Source organism: Spinacia oleracea, chromosome 1, assembly GCF_020520425.1.
Source record: "Spinacia oleracea cultivar Varoflay chromosome 1, BTI_SOV_V1, whole genome shotgun sequence".
Taxonomy (NCBI): domain Eukaryota; kingdom Viridiplantae; phylum Streptophyta; class Magnoliopsida; order Caryophyllales; family Amaranthaceae; genus Spinacia; species Spinacia oleracea.
The window spans coordinates 132,630,317-132,646,511 of record NC_079487.1 but is presented as its reverse complement, the minus strand read 5'-3'; the positions used below and the strand labels follow the sequence as shown (position 1 = coordinate 132,646,511).

Here is a 16,195-nt window from a genome sequence, read left to right as displayed (position 1 = left end):
TTGCGTGGTAGGAACGCGTTTCGAAAGTACCCAATTAAAAAAATGTTAAAGAAATATCAATCAAATGGTATATATAACCGTTTCGCTACCTATAGGCACTGCTGGCGCTAGGGGAAGTAGAGGAAGGTGAGAATTTTGTGCTGTCCTGCATAATGTTTCTGTTTTTTTACTTACAAGTTTGTCAATTGTTAAATATTATATCCGTCGGATAATGTGATTGATCACAAAGAACCTTCAGCGTTTGATACCAAATCTTCTCAATATTTATGGTGAAAGCTGAACTCATATTGTTAGACTATGGAATAATTAATTGAATATTTTATCTATAGTCTATTATCTACTCCCTTTCTCCCTTAATACTTGACATGTTTTCCTTATCGGGTCGTCCCTTAATACTTGATCTGTTTCTAAAAATGAAAATATTTAACAATATTATATTATTTCTCACTCCCCCCATATTAACCCACCTACCCCTTACTCCATACAAAAAATAATAAAAAAATTCAACTCATACTCTACCCCTTTACACAATTCCCACTAACTACATTAAAATAATACTCCACTATCTATTAAACTAATAAGTCAATTCAAGTCCCTTAAACTTTGTGTCGGTCAAACCGGGTCGAGTATTAAGGGCGGAGGGAGTATTCATGTTCTTTAATTGTGGCATTTGCCTGACCATCACACCTTGAACTCTTATTATTTGGATTATCTATTGAGTTTGATTGTCAAGTTCATTATTTGGATTTGATTTTGATAAAGCTTGGTTTTCTATTTCACGTTGTTGATTATTTTGTTTTTGCTAATTTATTGCGAGTTTTACTTCAATATCATTTACTTTGTTTGGTAATATTATTTCTAATTATTGCGAGTTGAATTCAGAATTCTGGGTGTTTGTTTGTTGCATTGAATTTGTGTGTTTTTATATACTTTAGCTGATTTTTCTGTGAAAGTTAGTGTTTTTATATGCTATTTTCTGCTTTTGCTTTTTGTATATGGTAACAGCATGCTAGGACTATCTTATTACAAAGACTTATTTATTGAGATAGAAGGTTTAAATGACCTGCAGGCAAAATACTACCAGATGTGCATAAGGTGACAGAGAAAATGACCTTTCAGTTTAAGCGGAGGAAGTTTAAGCGGAGGAACTTTCCGCCTAGGAAAGTTCAGCTCTGTTGTGAGCAACCTGATGAAGACGTGCTGCCAGAGGTTGAAGAGTACTGGTTGACTACGTCGACGAAATCTGAATAGCATAAACAAACCCGATTAGTCTTTTTGTGAAAAGTTAGTAATAATATTCTCTATCCCTTTTTGTAGCAATTTTATAGGGAGATGCTACAACCCTGGGGGTAACTGGCCCCTGGTACCCTGCCATCTAAGTGGTCTGAGTAAACAATAAATATTTCAGTTTTAGGGGAAAATGTTGTGCTTTTAAGGGGGGGAAATTTTGGTGTAATGCGCCATCTAGGTCTGTAAGCGGGAGTATTACCGCCACTCTTACCCCTAAATTCTATCCAGCCCAAGCACGAAACCAAATTAGAATTGATCAGAGTTCAATTAATATACATGCGTGAAATTAGTCTTACTTTTTATGAACTTTTTATAGGAATTTTTTTTTAAAATGTATGCTTAATTGTCCAGATTTAAATTTTTAAGTCTAAACTTCACGCATTAATTGGTAATTTCTGGAAGAAAGATTTCTAAATTATAAATTTTTCTTAATTTTTCAGATTAATTTTTTTGTAATTTCAAGTATTTTAAGTTTGTATTGATTTTTAAAATAATGATTAATTGTCCAAATTTTAAAATCAATTTTTTTGTTGTTAACACTTGGTTTTGGATGAATTACTGGAACAATGATTTCTAAACTATAAGTGGTCTTACTTTATTGGAATTTTTTTAATAGTTATGCTTAATTGTCAGATTTTAATTTTTAGGTCTAAACTTCACGCATTAATTGGTAGTTACTGGAAGAAAAATTTCTACATTATAAATTTGTCTTAATTTTTCAGATTAAAATCTAATTAATATATATATATATATATATATATATATATATATATATATATATATATATATATATATATATATATATATATATATATATATATATATATATATATATATATAGGTTTTCCATATAATAGAGTCATATAACTAATAAAATAGGGTTTTAAACTTTCCGAAAATATTAAAGGGGACTAATTAAAACGAAAATAGTTATATTTTGAATAATAAAATATATTTTATAAAATTATAAAATATAGGACTATTACACCAACTGTCACGGCCCGGGTGTTTTGACACCAGATCGTGCGGCGTGCTCTTGCCTATGGGGCGGCAAGGGCGCAAGCCTTGTGCGGAAAGTGAATCTCAAGGCTCGGGACACGAGCAGGTGTTTGCTTCAGAATGGGCACTCTTGCCTATTGGCGACAAGAATGAGGGTCGAACGAGGGGCTTGTTTGCGCACAGCAGGACAAGTGGGACCGTCGACAAGAGTGTATCTGTTTTGAGGGAGACTTTGTTATGTCTTAGAAAGCTTAAAAGCATGCGACAACACAATATCTATAAAGGCTGGCAACAACAAATAAATTAAGCAAAGGCAACTTCTGATGAGAGGTATTGGTTCATACCCCTCATAGAGGTTTATTTTAAATTAGCTAAAACTTGCCAGTGAACACTGGAATTACAGTAACATAATAATTCTCTCTAAAGCCTAGAAAACTATTAGAAAGATCCTAGAAAGCAATAGAAAAGAGAAATACAAGTAAAAGAATGTTTTTTTTTTTTTTGACATAAGCTTATAGGAACAAACTAAGGGAAATTACTAAAAGACAAAAGTAAAGTAGATGCCGCCTTTTCCAGCTCGTGCGCGCGTTGAATAGGCTCTCGGTCCACCTTGTTGATGCAACACCAGTTAAAGGTCTTGCCAATCCTCCTAATTTCGTCCAGCGTCCAAATGAGTTGAATGTCAGTCACATCAGCCAATCTCAGCAATTCGACCAGTTGCTGGGAGTCTGAAAGAATTGTGATTCTTCCAAACCCTGCCAGTGACGCCCATCGCATGCTAAGAAGACAGGCCCTAACCTCTGTGTGAAGGGCTAAATCCGCAGAGCATGCCATTGCTCCGCCTAAAATTGTTTGACTCGGAAAAAGTTGGTTATCCAAAAACCAACCCACACCTGCATTCCTAGTACTCTTGTGCCAAGATCCATCAATCACAATTATGGTAGTCGGTCCTTGGTTTTCGTCCCCTGCTAAGATTACCCTGAAAAACCCGGAGGAAAGACAAGATCCATTTCAGGAGGATGGAGAACCCTTAAGAAAGGCATACGTTGTTGTTGCAAAATTCCATGTTGGTCTAGTCCTTGCTTAATGAAAGTGTGGACCATAGAAATAGTTGTCGCCTACCCTCTAAAAATGCGGTTATTCCTAACCAGCCACAAACCCCAAAGTGTGCTTATAAAATAAACACTTCTCGGGCTATTCTTACCATCCTGACGTTGAAATAGTCGGATGTAAAACAAAAACCATTCCTTGAAAGACATGGTTTCGTTATGTTTTGAATGGATAGCTAGTGATCCACTCCTCCAAACTTGTTGCGCAACATCACAAAATCGATAAAGATTCTAACAGTTTGGGTATAATATGTCTCAATGTTCATATCAGATAATTGGAAAAATCTTCAGCCACCATGGCAAATCTATGAAAAGCCATTCCCATATAAAGGAACAAAGGTGAAGAAAAATATCCAGAAATTTAATGATCAGAAACACCCAACATAAAGAAATATTCTACTTGTAAAATTAACTTGATAAAAATGTTCCCATCCCACACCTGGATGCAGAAATAGTTTGAACTCGACAGAGATGCAAGAGTGCAGGACAGTAACAGTCTCACGGTAAAATTAAGACAATATTTGGTACAAGGCTACAAGTTCTGATTACAGGAGAATTCTGAATACTAATCTTTAAACCAGAAACCTAAAAACAATTAACTGCCCAATGTACAGGAGTTGACATTTAACTGCTTTGCAATGTGAAAATAAAGAAGATACTTAGCCAGGGCCAACTTTAGGAATGTCATAATGCTCACTCAAGTTGGCTAAATACTGATTGAAATCATCTAGACGATCACGGTGGGAATTCTTAGACATTTTAGAATACTTCTGGACATCAAGCTGCTCTCTCTGCTCTATGTATCGTTTTTCAGCTGGAGTCAGATGATCAGCAAATTTTGGGGCCTTCCCTTTCCCGGTTGACTTGTCTGATTCGTTGTTACCGTTCTCCTCTTCATTAGTAAGAGTTAAAGCTTCGGCACTTCCACCTGCACCCGAAACCCAAATAAGGTAATGAAATCCAAAATTGAACATGTCAATCAATCAAACCCAAAAATACAATGAAACCAAGTCATAAGTAGAAAATAGAATATTCTGTCAAATTTTAAGGGAAGTGAGGAGGATTGAACACGTCGATCAATCAATCAAACATTTGCCAAATGTTGTAAGTCCGTAATAAGCTCAGGAAAGAGATTTTGTGACGCCTTTAGAAACAGGAGGGAGTTCATCATTCTCACAATTTCATTCTCACAGGAGGGAGGTCTAACTTTGATATCTTTAGAAACAGGAGGGAGTTCATCAGTCTCACAATTTCATTTACCTTGTTTATCAAGAAAGGACAAGAAAACTCAATAAACTCTATGAATCTCAAGTAGCAGTACAACAAGTTGTTATCTTGTCAGTTACCAGACAGAAACAGAAAAACATGTAATCATATAGCATCTCAAAAAGGCTGTGAGGCCATGGAAAGCAAGTTGACCACAACCTTATCATAATTCAGTAGCATCCCCTAGCAGGGCTGTTTACCTGAATTGAAATGAACTTACTCTTATGTTAGGTATTTAGGTTTCTTACAGGCTTACAGCAGCCAGTAGAACGTCTTTATGATTGTGATAATGTTCATGGAACCACTTTCACAGGCAATTCCGATGGTTCGAAGCTGCTGCGATTAAACTTCAAGGTCATGATAAGCAGAAAATGGACAATTGTTGGAAAGGTAACTCTCACTCTCTCAGGGAGTCAGGGTATTAGTGTAAAATGTGGTATGCAGTGTCTGAATCGAACAAGAATGCTGTCATGCAGCACATAACAAGTAGTAGTAAAGATTAAAAGAGAACCACAAGACGAATAAAAAATTCAGGTATAAAAATAAGATTTCTTCTTTGTTAAACCAGAGAAACAAAAAAAGTTAACAGTGGTTGCTTCTATTTCAGCATGACACATACTGGCTATGAGTCTAAGAAAAGCCTGTTAATAGAGGCTACCAACACAAGAAACCTTATAATCAAATGATGGCCTGAAAGGAAATATTAAAGCTCCTGAATGCAAAAACTGCAAAGACAATGATATTTAACAATACAAGAGATGGATAGCAAAGTTTAAGACTTCAAGCAAATCAGAAACGTAATTTATATACTTTAAAACTATTATGTTAACTAACCGTCCAACGTTTCATCCACTTTTGTTTCTGAAACTTCATCATACTGTTTCTTTTGTTTCTTCTTCTTCTTTACGCCACCAGTCTTCACATCCAAGGCTTTTCCTTTAAGTTTCAACTTACCCCCAATAACATTGTCATATGCTGACATTTTATCTGGAAACAGGTAAACCAGGTATCAGATTCCCATATTTCAAAATAACTTAAGCCAGACTTTTGTTCAAAAGTATCCAGGATTTGGTTAAGAACAAATTAATGTGGAAACATTTGCATCACATGTGCAAACTCAATCAGAAATTCCTTTTTACATGAACTGTATAAGCTCTTCAAACAAGCAAATTATTTTCCGTCTTCACTTCTTGTCACATGCGTAGTACTTCGTATATCACAGATGCATAGCTTATGCGTAAGAATTTGTTAGACGAGAAAGCCCTCAGTTTACAATAAACATGTAGGAGTTCATTAATAACAAACAGGAGGCTGTAACTCAGAAGTCAGAACATTTTAGGAGGAGGTAGGCAAGATTCATAACAGAAACATCACTTGTGGTGCCAAGAAATGAAGCCATGAGCTTTAATATTGTCGAAATCAAAGCCAAGAAAGGGGATAATAAGCCAAGAACTCAAGAAGGGTACCAAATATCTAAAAACGCCTTCGCACACCAGTCATCCAACGCTTAAACACAGACACAAGCACAGCCTTGTTCCACAAAGGGGTTTCTACTACATTTGCACTTCTTAAAACATAGAAAATCAATACGATTATGGTGCATCTTCTTCCAAACATACTGATTTAGAAAGGAAAACTAAAATTACCTATAAATTCTATACACACATTTGATCAACTCTCATTAAAACTGACCTCTAGTTTACGAAACATAGAGGAGTCAACTCTGTACTTGACAAAACCCATATCATAAACATGTTTTCTTTTTTTTATTTAGTATTCTGATAAAAGCATAGAACCAGGAAATCAATTAAAAACCCTAGGTTTGGGAATTCATATGCATCAACAACAACCAGGCACGTCTGTCCCAGCGGCGGGGAAGGAGGGGAGCCCGCCCTGGTCCAGAGGAGAAATGAACAGTGATTGTCGGAAAAATCGAATCATATCAAAAGGGATTATACGAATTTCAAGTAGAATTATTAATCAACACCAAAACAAACGCAACAGAACACATTTAACATTTTGAAACACATCATATCAGATAAATCGAATCATATAGAAAACAAAGCTAACAAAAAGAATCTAACAGAATATATTTAACAATTTAGAAATCAATAAAATCAACAGAAAAATCGATACAAAGTAGTTGTAGATAAATACCGAGAATAGCAGCAGCAGAGAAGGAGAGGTGGTTGGCAGAAGCGCCGCTAAGTAGAGATACAGCTACAACTAAAGATGCTGCTTTTGTTGTCAAATTGCGGGGATGGGGATGCTATTGCAGGAGGAAGGAGATGAAGATGCGAGTCATGCGACTTAGCGACTATGCGGAGAAGAGAGAGAGAATTCTAACCCAAAGAGGAAGTCCTTAGCTACTCTTAAACATTTTATTTTATTTTTGTGCGATTTTTTTTTTAAAAAAAACATAAGGAAATAAAACCTAGTGCCTAACATAAAAGTGATAGGACCAATCTTACCTAACTCATCATTCCCGATGATGGAAAAGAATAAATCATTACAAGAGTTAAACTAATAAAACATAATAGGGTAATTAGGGTCATGATTAGCCATAGAGTCTACCACCTGATTTGCCTCTCGGAAACAGTGGTGAAAAGGGATCGACTCGAATTTCGAAACATCCTTCTCCACATTGGCAATGAGGTTGAAAATCGTCCAAGGAACTTTCCATTGCCACTTAAACGACAAGGTGTTTGATCCCGAGAAAAAGCGGTCCTTTGATGCCTTCTCGAAGAGCCAAAGTTTCTGCTAACAGAATTCCCGATTTTGAACCAATAAATTTGGCGTCCGCTAGATTAAGGGTGCCAATATGATTTTTAAGAACAAAACCCAAAGTTGAGTTTCCTTTTGAGTGAAGGGGGCCGTCAAAGTTTAATTTCAAGTGATTAGGAGAAGAAGGGGCTTGTCAATAGACGTTTGTCTAAATAGTTGTCTTTTTGTGCGAATGAAATAGCAAAATGTAATTTTATGTATCGGGTGCAATGCTTATTACTTTATTAGGCGCTAATGCAAGTTCATCGGGCTGAACAGTGAATGCAATATACGGAGTAAATTATAAATGGGGTAGGAATTTGAATCTGACACCTATTATATAGTCCGTACAGACTAAGACCTTCGTTCTATTAGACTTATTCTGCATGAACTTATATTATCTGAACTTATCTGAATTAAACTGAACTTCTGAATTATCTGAACTTATTTTGCAAAAATAAACGTATTTGTGCTCTTGAAAAATTTAAGAAAAACTTTGTTTTTCTGAACTAATGATGCATTCTATTCACTTGATTTTCACTCATTTTTCTAAACTTATATTATCTGAACTTAACTGAATTTATCAAAACTTATTTTAGTTATAAATCGTATTTGATCAACCCTTATTTTTCCTAAACTTATCTTATCTGAAATTAACTGAACTTGTCACTTATTTTTTCCTGAAAGGTGAATAGAACAGAGTCTTAACTAAACTCATCTGAAATAAGGATTCACAACAAGGATGATACAACAGAAGTAATAGTTGGCTGCCTCGGAATAGTAGGGTTCATCAGCGACCTACCCTGGTGGCTACATTGAAGAGTTTGTGCTTATTGTGCCCTGTACTATTGTCTGACTTAAGCTTAAAATACTGAACAAAAACCCTCCAGGGGAGTGCCGCCATTAAAAGTTCCAAGGGGAAAACTCGAGCCACAAAGGTGAGGCTCGGTAATGTACTTCGGAACTAAGCTAGTAATCTCACATTCCTGAAGACATAATCTAAGTAAACATCAAACCTCGTATCTTCGGAAAAGAAACAAGGAAGAAGAAGAGCCCAATGTAAGGGGTACTACAGAAGTTGAATATTTACACATGATCAACAGAATACGCTACCAAATGTTTAAACTTTATAAATACAACATTGAGCGATGATATAACAAGATACATAGCAACGACTTAAATAATACAACACGTACAAATGACACTCTCAATAGATTCCTGGTATAATCCTGTAGCGAACCTTGTCACAGTAAGTTTTCCAGTACTTGCCGTACCTGCAAATTGTCACAACCATATTCATTTCAGAACTCCAAAAAAAGAAAGAAAATTCGATGCACTTGAAGCTTCAAACAGTAGGGTTTTTATTTGTTTATCAAGAGAAACATGCACGTAAAGTTTCACGTAATTTTTTTTTAACTGAGTAGAATAGTCTTACTTGGATCGGCAACGGTCATCATCCCTTTTAGCTCGGTCCACAAGGAGGACAGTGAGGAATATCACGTAGAAGTAAGGAAGAAACTGCAGAAAGAAATCACAACAATTTACAATACAACGGTTCAGTCAACGGAAACACAGACATACAAGTATGAGAAAAAATAATTAAATTTTCGAGACATGCAGGATCTGTAAAAAGAAATTTTCTTACATGGTTAAAAAGAGCAGGAACTGTCCAGAAAAAAGCAGCTAATATTTCTGGGACGTAATGGAAATGTCTAGATAATCCCCACCTGTGAATCAACGGTAAAATTGAAGTATTATGCAAAGGATATTATTATTAATATGTATAAACCCGTCTCTGAAAACTGTCAGTCAGCCACCCCATCATGGTTGAAACTTGAAACAATTAATTAACGAAATTTTATACTCCGCAACATGTACGGATTATGTAAAAAAACTAAAGAAAATGACAAAGAAAACCCACCATCCTGAGGTCAACAGAAGGCTAGTCTTGGTTTCCCCTGATGTTGTAGAGTATGAGGCTAGAATCTGCAAGAGTATTTAATTACTTTAGCATAATAGTGTTTGGATTGGGAAATGAAAGATAGTAATTCCTCCTTTTCTTAAATATTGCACTATGGTTGACTTTACGTTTTCCAACAAGTACTTTGACCCTCAATATCTCGAATTATGAATAAGAAAAAATTATAAAAAGTTGATATTTAGAAAATATATATCGATATGAATCTAATAAGATCCCACATGACTATAATTTCACAAAAAATGACCAAAGGTCTAGTGTAGTGTGAATAGTGTAAAAACAAGATGGTGAGATATTTATGGAGCGGAGGAAGTATTAGAGATGCGGGATTGCATTAGTTGGAGACGAAAAGGAACAAAAACGAAGGTAAAATCCATATTAAGGGTTAAAAACCAAGATATGGCAAGTGAAGATGCACCTTTGATGGAGGTTTCCCCCAAACCAAGCATTTGCCATTTGTTCGGCGAAATTCTTGTCTCTGTCTATCGCAGTCGTAATTGATAAAGATGCACAAAATACCGGCCACAAGAATATAAAGCGAAAGCTGCAGCAGGAGTAAGAAAGATTGTCAGCACCAGATAGTGTTTGCTTTTCTACAATGATGAATTACATATACACAAAATCTGCTCAATCTAGAATACTTTTAATGATGCAGTTACCTGAATTCCAAGATGTACAGGGTGGTTGACCAAATACATGCCCGGAGATGTATACACTGATGGGACCCACACCAAGCATCCCCAGCATATGTAGAACCCAGCTGCCAGTACCAAATTTGCAGAAATGTAACACGTTAAGCATCACAGAGGTAGCAGGTACAGCCACCCGACAACTAAAATGTGCTTTGAGAATATCTCTTTTTTTTTCTTTTTTTTTTGTGATGCATCACTCAACGATTACATAGTAGTGTCATATCACTTGATTAAAATTTATATAATTTCAACATTCTCTATATGTTGTGAAAATCAGGGAAATTGTTTTTCTGAGAGGATTTCAACCAACAGAAACAGAAAGGGTCCGAGGTGTTCAGCAAACTAGCAAAGACAATGGCTATTTCTTAGGCTATTTCTTCATTTAGGCTCAAACCCTAACTCTTTATCATCCTCAAGGATAAGACTAACCAATCAACCAGATAACAGTGAAACCATGAAGATTCAGAAACTACGAACCTCGATCATGGGCAATGTCCATGGTATTCCAGTACCCAGCTTCCCACCAAAAAAACTTTGTGACATACACTACCATTAAAATGGTGTTGACCAGCATGGAATCAGCAACCTTACCATCCAACTCATACTGTTGAAATTAACACCCAAAATAAGGAAAACTGGCTTTCAATACCAGCAAAACAGTCAATGTGAACATAAAACTACACGAGTATAATTCAATTTTTAGTTCCCTGCAATAGTGCTACTTCATTTTATTTTATTTTATTTAAATACCTTTGTGAAGTAAAACATCTTTGATACCCTTTGTCAGTTCTTCCTTTCTATAGCAAGTATTTCTTTAGTCAAAGAGGTTCTAAACCACATAACTTTTGTTTGGGAATTCATACAAACTTAGCACGCACGTAGTTGACATTCAGATTCGAAATACTCTCAGAGATATTACCTGCTTAATACAGTATGTCAAGGCCAAAACTGCCCAAGACATCATCCCAAATCTGCAGTTCGTGAAAACTTTTATGTCGAAGTTCTTACCAATTCTTGGATATAACTCCATACCCTAGAAAACACAGCAAACACAATATCAGCGAGGCATACATCTTCCTAAACAGGATAACCTTTCCAATTTTGCTCACCAAGGATAAAATTCAAAGCATCATGTAAAACGCACACGAATAGTGAAATCTGAGACATCAGAAAGTAAGCATGGCATGAAAACATTCTTCAGTAGATTATTAAAGGAGAAGATTCTTCTTACTTTTGTCCAGCAGAATATCCTCTAGGTTATGTCAAAAGTCAGAACTACTTTTTCTCTTTCTATTTAGGGGTAGGGGGTAAAATAGTGATGTCCCTAATTATTTAAATCCGTCTACAATTCCATACTCACAGCCCATACACATGGAATTTCTCAGTAAGGAACGTTAAGTTTCTAGTCCTTGTCAGATTAATTCCTGGGATGGGGTTTTCTAAGGGAGCTAAGATTCCTTAGCGCTATTAGTTTCAACATTCAATTTCAAGATAATAGTAAAGATACATTTATGTGCATAACGAATATTATCCACTCCAATGGCATTTATAATGTGTTTCCAGTTCATCACATCAAGTGAAGCATGATTGTAATACAAGAAAAGGCAAAGATGCGAAAACAACAAAAGATATCATGATAAATCAGTGAAGCTCACCCAATAGAAATCAATTATGAAGTTTCCACAAGAACCTGAATCAGATGAAGATGGTGCAACATGCCCCTACATGTCAACCAGCAATCTGTTATTAAAGACCATGTATAATCAGAAAACAGGAAAATGTCAATTGGGTTCTTTAAGAGTTAAAGATATCATACTTTTATGTACAATAAGATGCAAAAGATGAAGCTTCCAAATATCAGTGTTGAATATATTTCTCCCAAATGATCATAAACAATCGCTGGATTGAAGATATCAGACCTGAACGCAAATCAAGAAAACGAACAGGTTGGATACAATGTGATGCATATTACTGCCATGAATTAATAGCTATCCAAACAAACTACATACTGAGAGTCAGATGGCATAAGAAGTTCCCTTTCTAAACTAGTCATATTACGCATCCAACTTAAGAGAGCATCAGAGACAAACAAGGAACGACATGTCTTCCAAGAAAAATATAATTTAATTATGACATCTCAAACCTTTATAAGTTCCTGTAGTAAAGACAACATTTTCTTAATATTTCCCTTTCTATTTTAGCAAAATGAACATACATACAAGTAAGCTGCCCAGAAATATAGCAAACAACAAAACAAGTGACATACAAACAAAATCTCTAGACAACATGGACAAGATTGCGAGAACAAACTTTATTAGTCTACAATTGTTGTAAGGAAGTCATAGACTGCGTAGCAAATTTCAAACATTGTGCATTGGTGCGCCCAACAGTGAACTACTGAAAGAATAGAGCCACTAACTGCAAACAAAATTAAATCAAGCCGTTTGAACACCATTTGTGCCAGGCAGTATAATTACTATATTATATAACCAACGTTTTCTACTTCGTTTAAAAATTAAAAAAAAGGTTTTCTTTACTCTTTCGTACTTTATAGAAACCATCAAAATACAGGATTTGAATACAAATCAACATGAGTTGCATCTCAACTTACTACAAAAGTTAGATGTAAAGTTATCTACTTATTTGAAACAGAAGTGGTAGGTTTTAAGCCACTCGTTGTTGGGAGATATATCGGGCAATTCAAGAGTAGGTAGTTTCAACTCTGAACTGCTGATTTGAGAAGCTGGAAAAAGTGAGATCAGAAAAAATTACTCACCACCAAAGCCCAAGATAAGTGATCAAAGTGACAAAATATGCTTGCATGCCATTTGCCTGCAATAGACTCAACAGAAAGGCCGTGCTTTTAGTGAGAAAATGTCCAGCTAATCAGAGTCCAATAATCATAATTCCAAGCATTCTCGTAATATAAATAAGTAATTAAGATTAATGTCTGTCAACTACAAAGAACAACGATAACACACCTTGTAAACAGGACGATTCCCTGTGGGTGATATAGGGCCTTCCACCCTCTTCCCAGGTAACAATAGGTGAAGTACAGCCTCAAATGCTCCATAACAGAAGATGATTTTGCATGCAACTAATGTGGGTTTAGGCCATATGTTAACAAAACCTTGTAGCCCATGTTCCCTCAAGTATAACCAAGTTTGAGATATAGATCCATCAGCATGTACCATAGTGTACCATCTGCATTGAACAGGAAAATTAAAACTTAAATAAAAATCAATGTAGCATCTCTTCTACTATAGCTTTCTTATCCAATGTGTAGATCAACCTACCACTAATTAGTTGCAACTTGCAAGTAAATTTCTTAATAATACTGGCATCTGATATAGCCTCCCAAAAGAGGGGGGAAAATAAGTAGAAAGTTAAACAAGCATTCAAATAAATCAGTTCATCAAGGCAGATGGCCAAGGCACATATTGAGGGCCTTGCAAATGAAACTTTAGTGTTTGGAAGATTATAAGTCAGAGGATCAGAATTATCCTTTGACATGTCTATGTTCAGATCAAATTATTCTACTAATTGGTCATGCTTCGCAGTGACAAAGCGAAAAGGGATTTTATCATGTATTTTTTCCACCATGCGTTTATTTAAAGAATTCATTACGTCAAAAAGTTAATTTAAGAAGAGGTAATCAGACCAAAGAAACGTACAATGAAAGTCCAGTTGATGAATTTCACCAACAAAGATTATGCAGAATAGATTCAATTTTTACAGAACAAAGATACAGAGAGATCCTATAATCCAGAGCTCAGATAACATTTGCAGCATAGAATAATGATCACTGAAATAGGGTGTGGAAAAGGTCTAAACAGCTTGCTGATGTGTCAGAAATCAGAATGGGAAATTTCACTGGCTAACTGCAGCTGATCCTTTTACTTAAGATACTTAGATACCCATTAAGTCATTAGGTCAAAGCAAACCACAAGTTGAAAAGTAAAGTTGACATTGTTTCAAGCAGCAACTGTTGTTCTACAAGTTTCTGTTTCAACTATGGAGCATCTTCCTTTCACTAACCAGATCAAAATATTTCTAAGATTCCAGTGTTTCACGAGGTATGTTTAGGGTTTAGAGAAAAAAATGACATTTTACAAGTATACTAGAGTTACCACAAAATTCAACTGATGCTTGGGAAAGCTGATGCCAGAGTAATTTCAGCATTCTATAATAAAACACACTGACAGGTAAAACAGTGTTATTGATGATTCCCATACATGAATATCTAACAAAGAAATTTGCTTTTCAATGTCGTCGAAACTAATGTTCCAGTGTACTATATTTTTAAGTCTACCAAACCTCGAAGTCAACAATACAGTTTTCCATTAAGAACATTCAGTTATATACTCCTAGGCAAAGTGAACACGATGAAACCGTGTAAATGCCCCCAAGAGATGCGCACATGGGAATCAATTTGTTTAATACCCGACTCAGACAACGAAAGAAGGTAATTGCCACTTACGGGCTTCTAGCTCATGCTATCGGCGTAAAAACAAAAGCACTAAAAAATGTTCACAAGAAAATTGCATATGTCTCAGCCGGTTACTTAAGGCCATGTTCTCTTCAACTTAATAAAAAAACATTTAGCGAAACTAAAATTTAGTAACTTCAGATGAGAAAAACATTGGAGAATCATCAGAAATCAGTTCTAGTCAGTTAAATCCAGTAACTGCATGTGATATGAGAAAAAACATTGGAGAATCGTCAAAATGCAGTTTTACTCAGTAAAATTAGTTTAATTGGTAAAAGTCGATCCTAATGAATGAATTAAAAAATATCACTTCCGCAAAAATCAAGTGAATAGAACATAACCTAATAATGCGACTTCATTATTGACACAGTTTAACTTGAAGAATTCATATATTTTAATCCAGTATAGTAGTTGAATAGAATAACATTTTCTTTGAAACTTGTATGGATCATCCTCCATGTCCCTTGTCCAACATGTAAACCATTTAATATAGAGAAATACACTTCCTAAATATAAAAACCATGTCAAAGTTCAGAAGCATTAACTTCCTGATTCAAAAGAATCAAGAATCACCTGAAGAAAAGACAGCAGCAACAAAGCCAACAACATAAACATAAACAAAAACAAAAAAACAAGACACACCAATTAATTAACCACATACTATAATACTATATAGTATATAGTATATAGTATATAGTATAATACCATTGACAAATTCCTCAACCTTATTAAACAAATACAAATAATCAAACATATAGGAGTAGTAGTTTACCTAAACCCCATGAAACTTAAAACCCCATTAACAAATCCAATCAAGATTAAAATACTTCAACTAATTAAACCCAGGAAATCTAACTCAAAAATCTACCCTTTCCAGTTTTCACATCACAGTCCCAAAACATATAAAATTAACACATTTTAATGATCAAGGCAAGAATAATCACAGATCTAATCCGAGAATCACACCACTAAACAACAAAAATCAGAACTTAAAAAATTACGAATCAAAATTAAACAAAAAACACAAAAACAACTTTAAGAAACAGGGTAAATTTAGCTTACAGAAGAATGACAAAAGGAGGGCAAAAGGTAAGAAGTGACAACATTGACGAATAAGTGACCAGGGGAGAATGCACTATCTTTGTTTCCGCCATTTCTGTTTCCTCTCTCCAAAATCTTCACTCTCTTTCCAATTAACCTGTGGGTGTTGTTCTTAAAAACCCAACTATTGTAATTAATTGAAGTTATAAATTAATGAAATCCCAAAAGATGGCTGCTTTTTGCTTCTCATTTGAAAGCCTGGTCCGTCCTCTCTCGTTAGATTGAGTGTCCTTTTCTGGTGAGAGTGATCCTTTTAAGCAAAGGTTGTTTTGTGCACGGAATTTCTGAGTGTACTATACAACGAAGTATTCAACGATATCGGGTAACATTTGATAAATTTATATTCTGAGTTAAATTAATAATTTGTATTGCTTTTATCGTATTTTAATATTAATCATTATGTTTTATCGAATATTTAAATTAGTTATCCGCTACTATTCACTATTATAGGGGACTTTAATAGCTACAATCTACCCTTTACTGCTAGTTTCTCCAAATAGGAGTTAAA

General features: G+C 35.1%; 2 protein-coding genes across 2 annotated transcripts; both read right to left on the bottom strand.

Annotated features, from left to right (window-relative positions):
- Positions 1–3,878: 3,878 nt before the first annotated feature.
- On the bottom strand, positions 3,879–7,047 carry LOC110785583 (uncharacterized). The gene is made up of 3 exons (XM_021990046.2): positions 6,822–7,047; positions 5,499–5,651; positions 3,879–4,326 (listed from the first exon to the last, which is right to left on the bottom strand). The coding sequence occupies exons 2-3, from the start codon at positions 5,644–5,646 to the stop codon at positions 4,058–4,060; spliced, it is 417 nt and encodes a 138-aa protein (XP_021845738.1). The 5' UTR covers positions 5,647–5,651; positions 6,822–7,047; the 3' UTR covers positions 3,879–4,057.
- A 1,380-nt stretch (positions 7,048–8,427) lies between these two features.
- On the bottom strand, positions 8,428–15,933 carry LOC110785582 (7-dehydrocholesterol reductase). The gene is made up of 13 exons (XM_021990045.2): positions 15,649–15,933; positions 13,079–13,301; positions 12,874–12,929; positions 11,914–12,016; positions 11,753–11,818; positions 11,017–11,130; positions 10,575–10,701; positions 10,065–10,165; positions 9,824–9,949; positions 9,349–9,413; positions 9,073–9,154; positions 8,863–8,945; positions 8,428–8,701 (listed from the first exon to the last, which is right to left on the bottom strand). Exons 1-13 carry the CDS (start codon positions 15,738–15,740, stop codon positions 8,635–8,637), a joined length of 1,305 nt encoding a protein of 434 aa, XP_021845737.1. The 5' UTR covers positions 15,741–15,933; the 3' UTR covers positions 8,428–8,634.
- Between the last annotated feature and the right edge of the window lie 262 nt (positions 15,934–16,195).

Bases quoted from the DNA above. Each gene is read 5' to 3' on its own strand.
- LOC110785582 (XM_021990045.2), bottom strand. From the start codon at position 15,740: ATGGCGGAAACAAAGATAGTGCATTCTCCCCTGGTCACTTATTCGTCA. The intron at 9,950-10,064 runs GTAACTGCATCA...CTCCTGCTGCAG, and splicing joins CTGTACATCTTGGAATTCAG to CTTTCGCTTTATATTCTTGT. The intron at 8,702-8,862 runs GTAAGACTATTC...GACAATTTGCAG, and splicing joins GATGACCGTTGCCGATCCAA to GTACGGCAAGTACTGGAAAA.
- LOC110785583 (XM_021990046.2), bottom strand. From the start codon at position 5,646: ATGTCAGCATATGACAATGTTATTGGGGGTAAGTTGAAACTTAAAGGA. The intron at 4,327-5,498 runs GTTAGTTAACAT...TTTCGGGTGCAG, and splicing joins AGTGGATGAAACGTTGGACG to GTGGAAGTGCCGAAGCTTTA.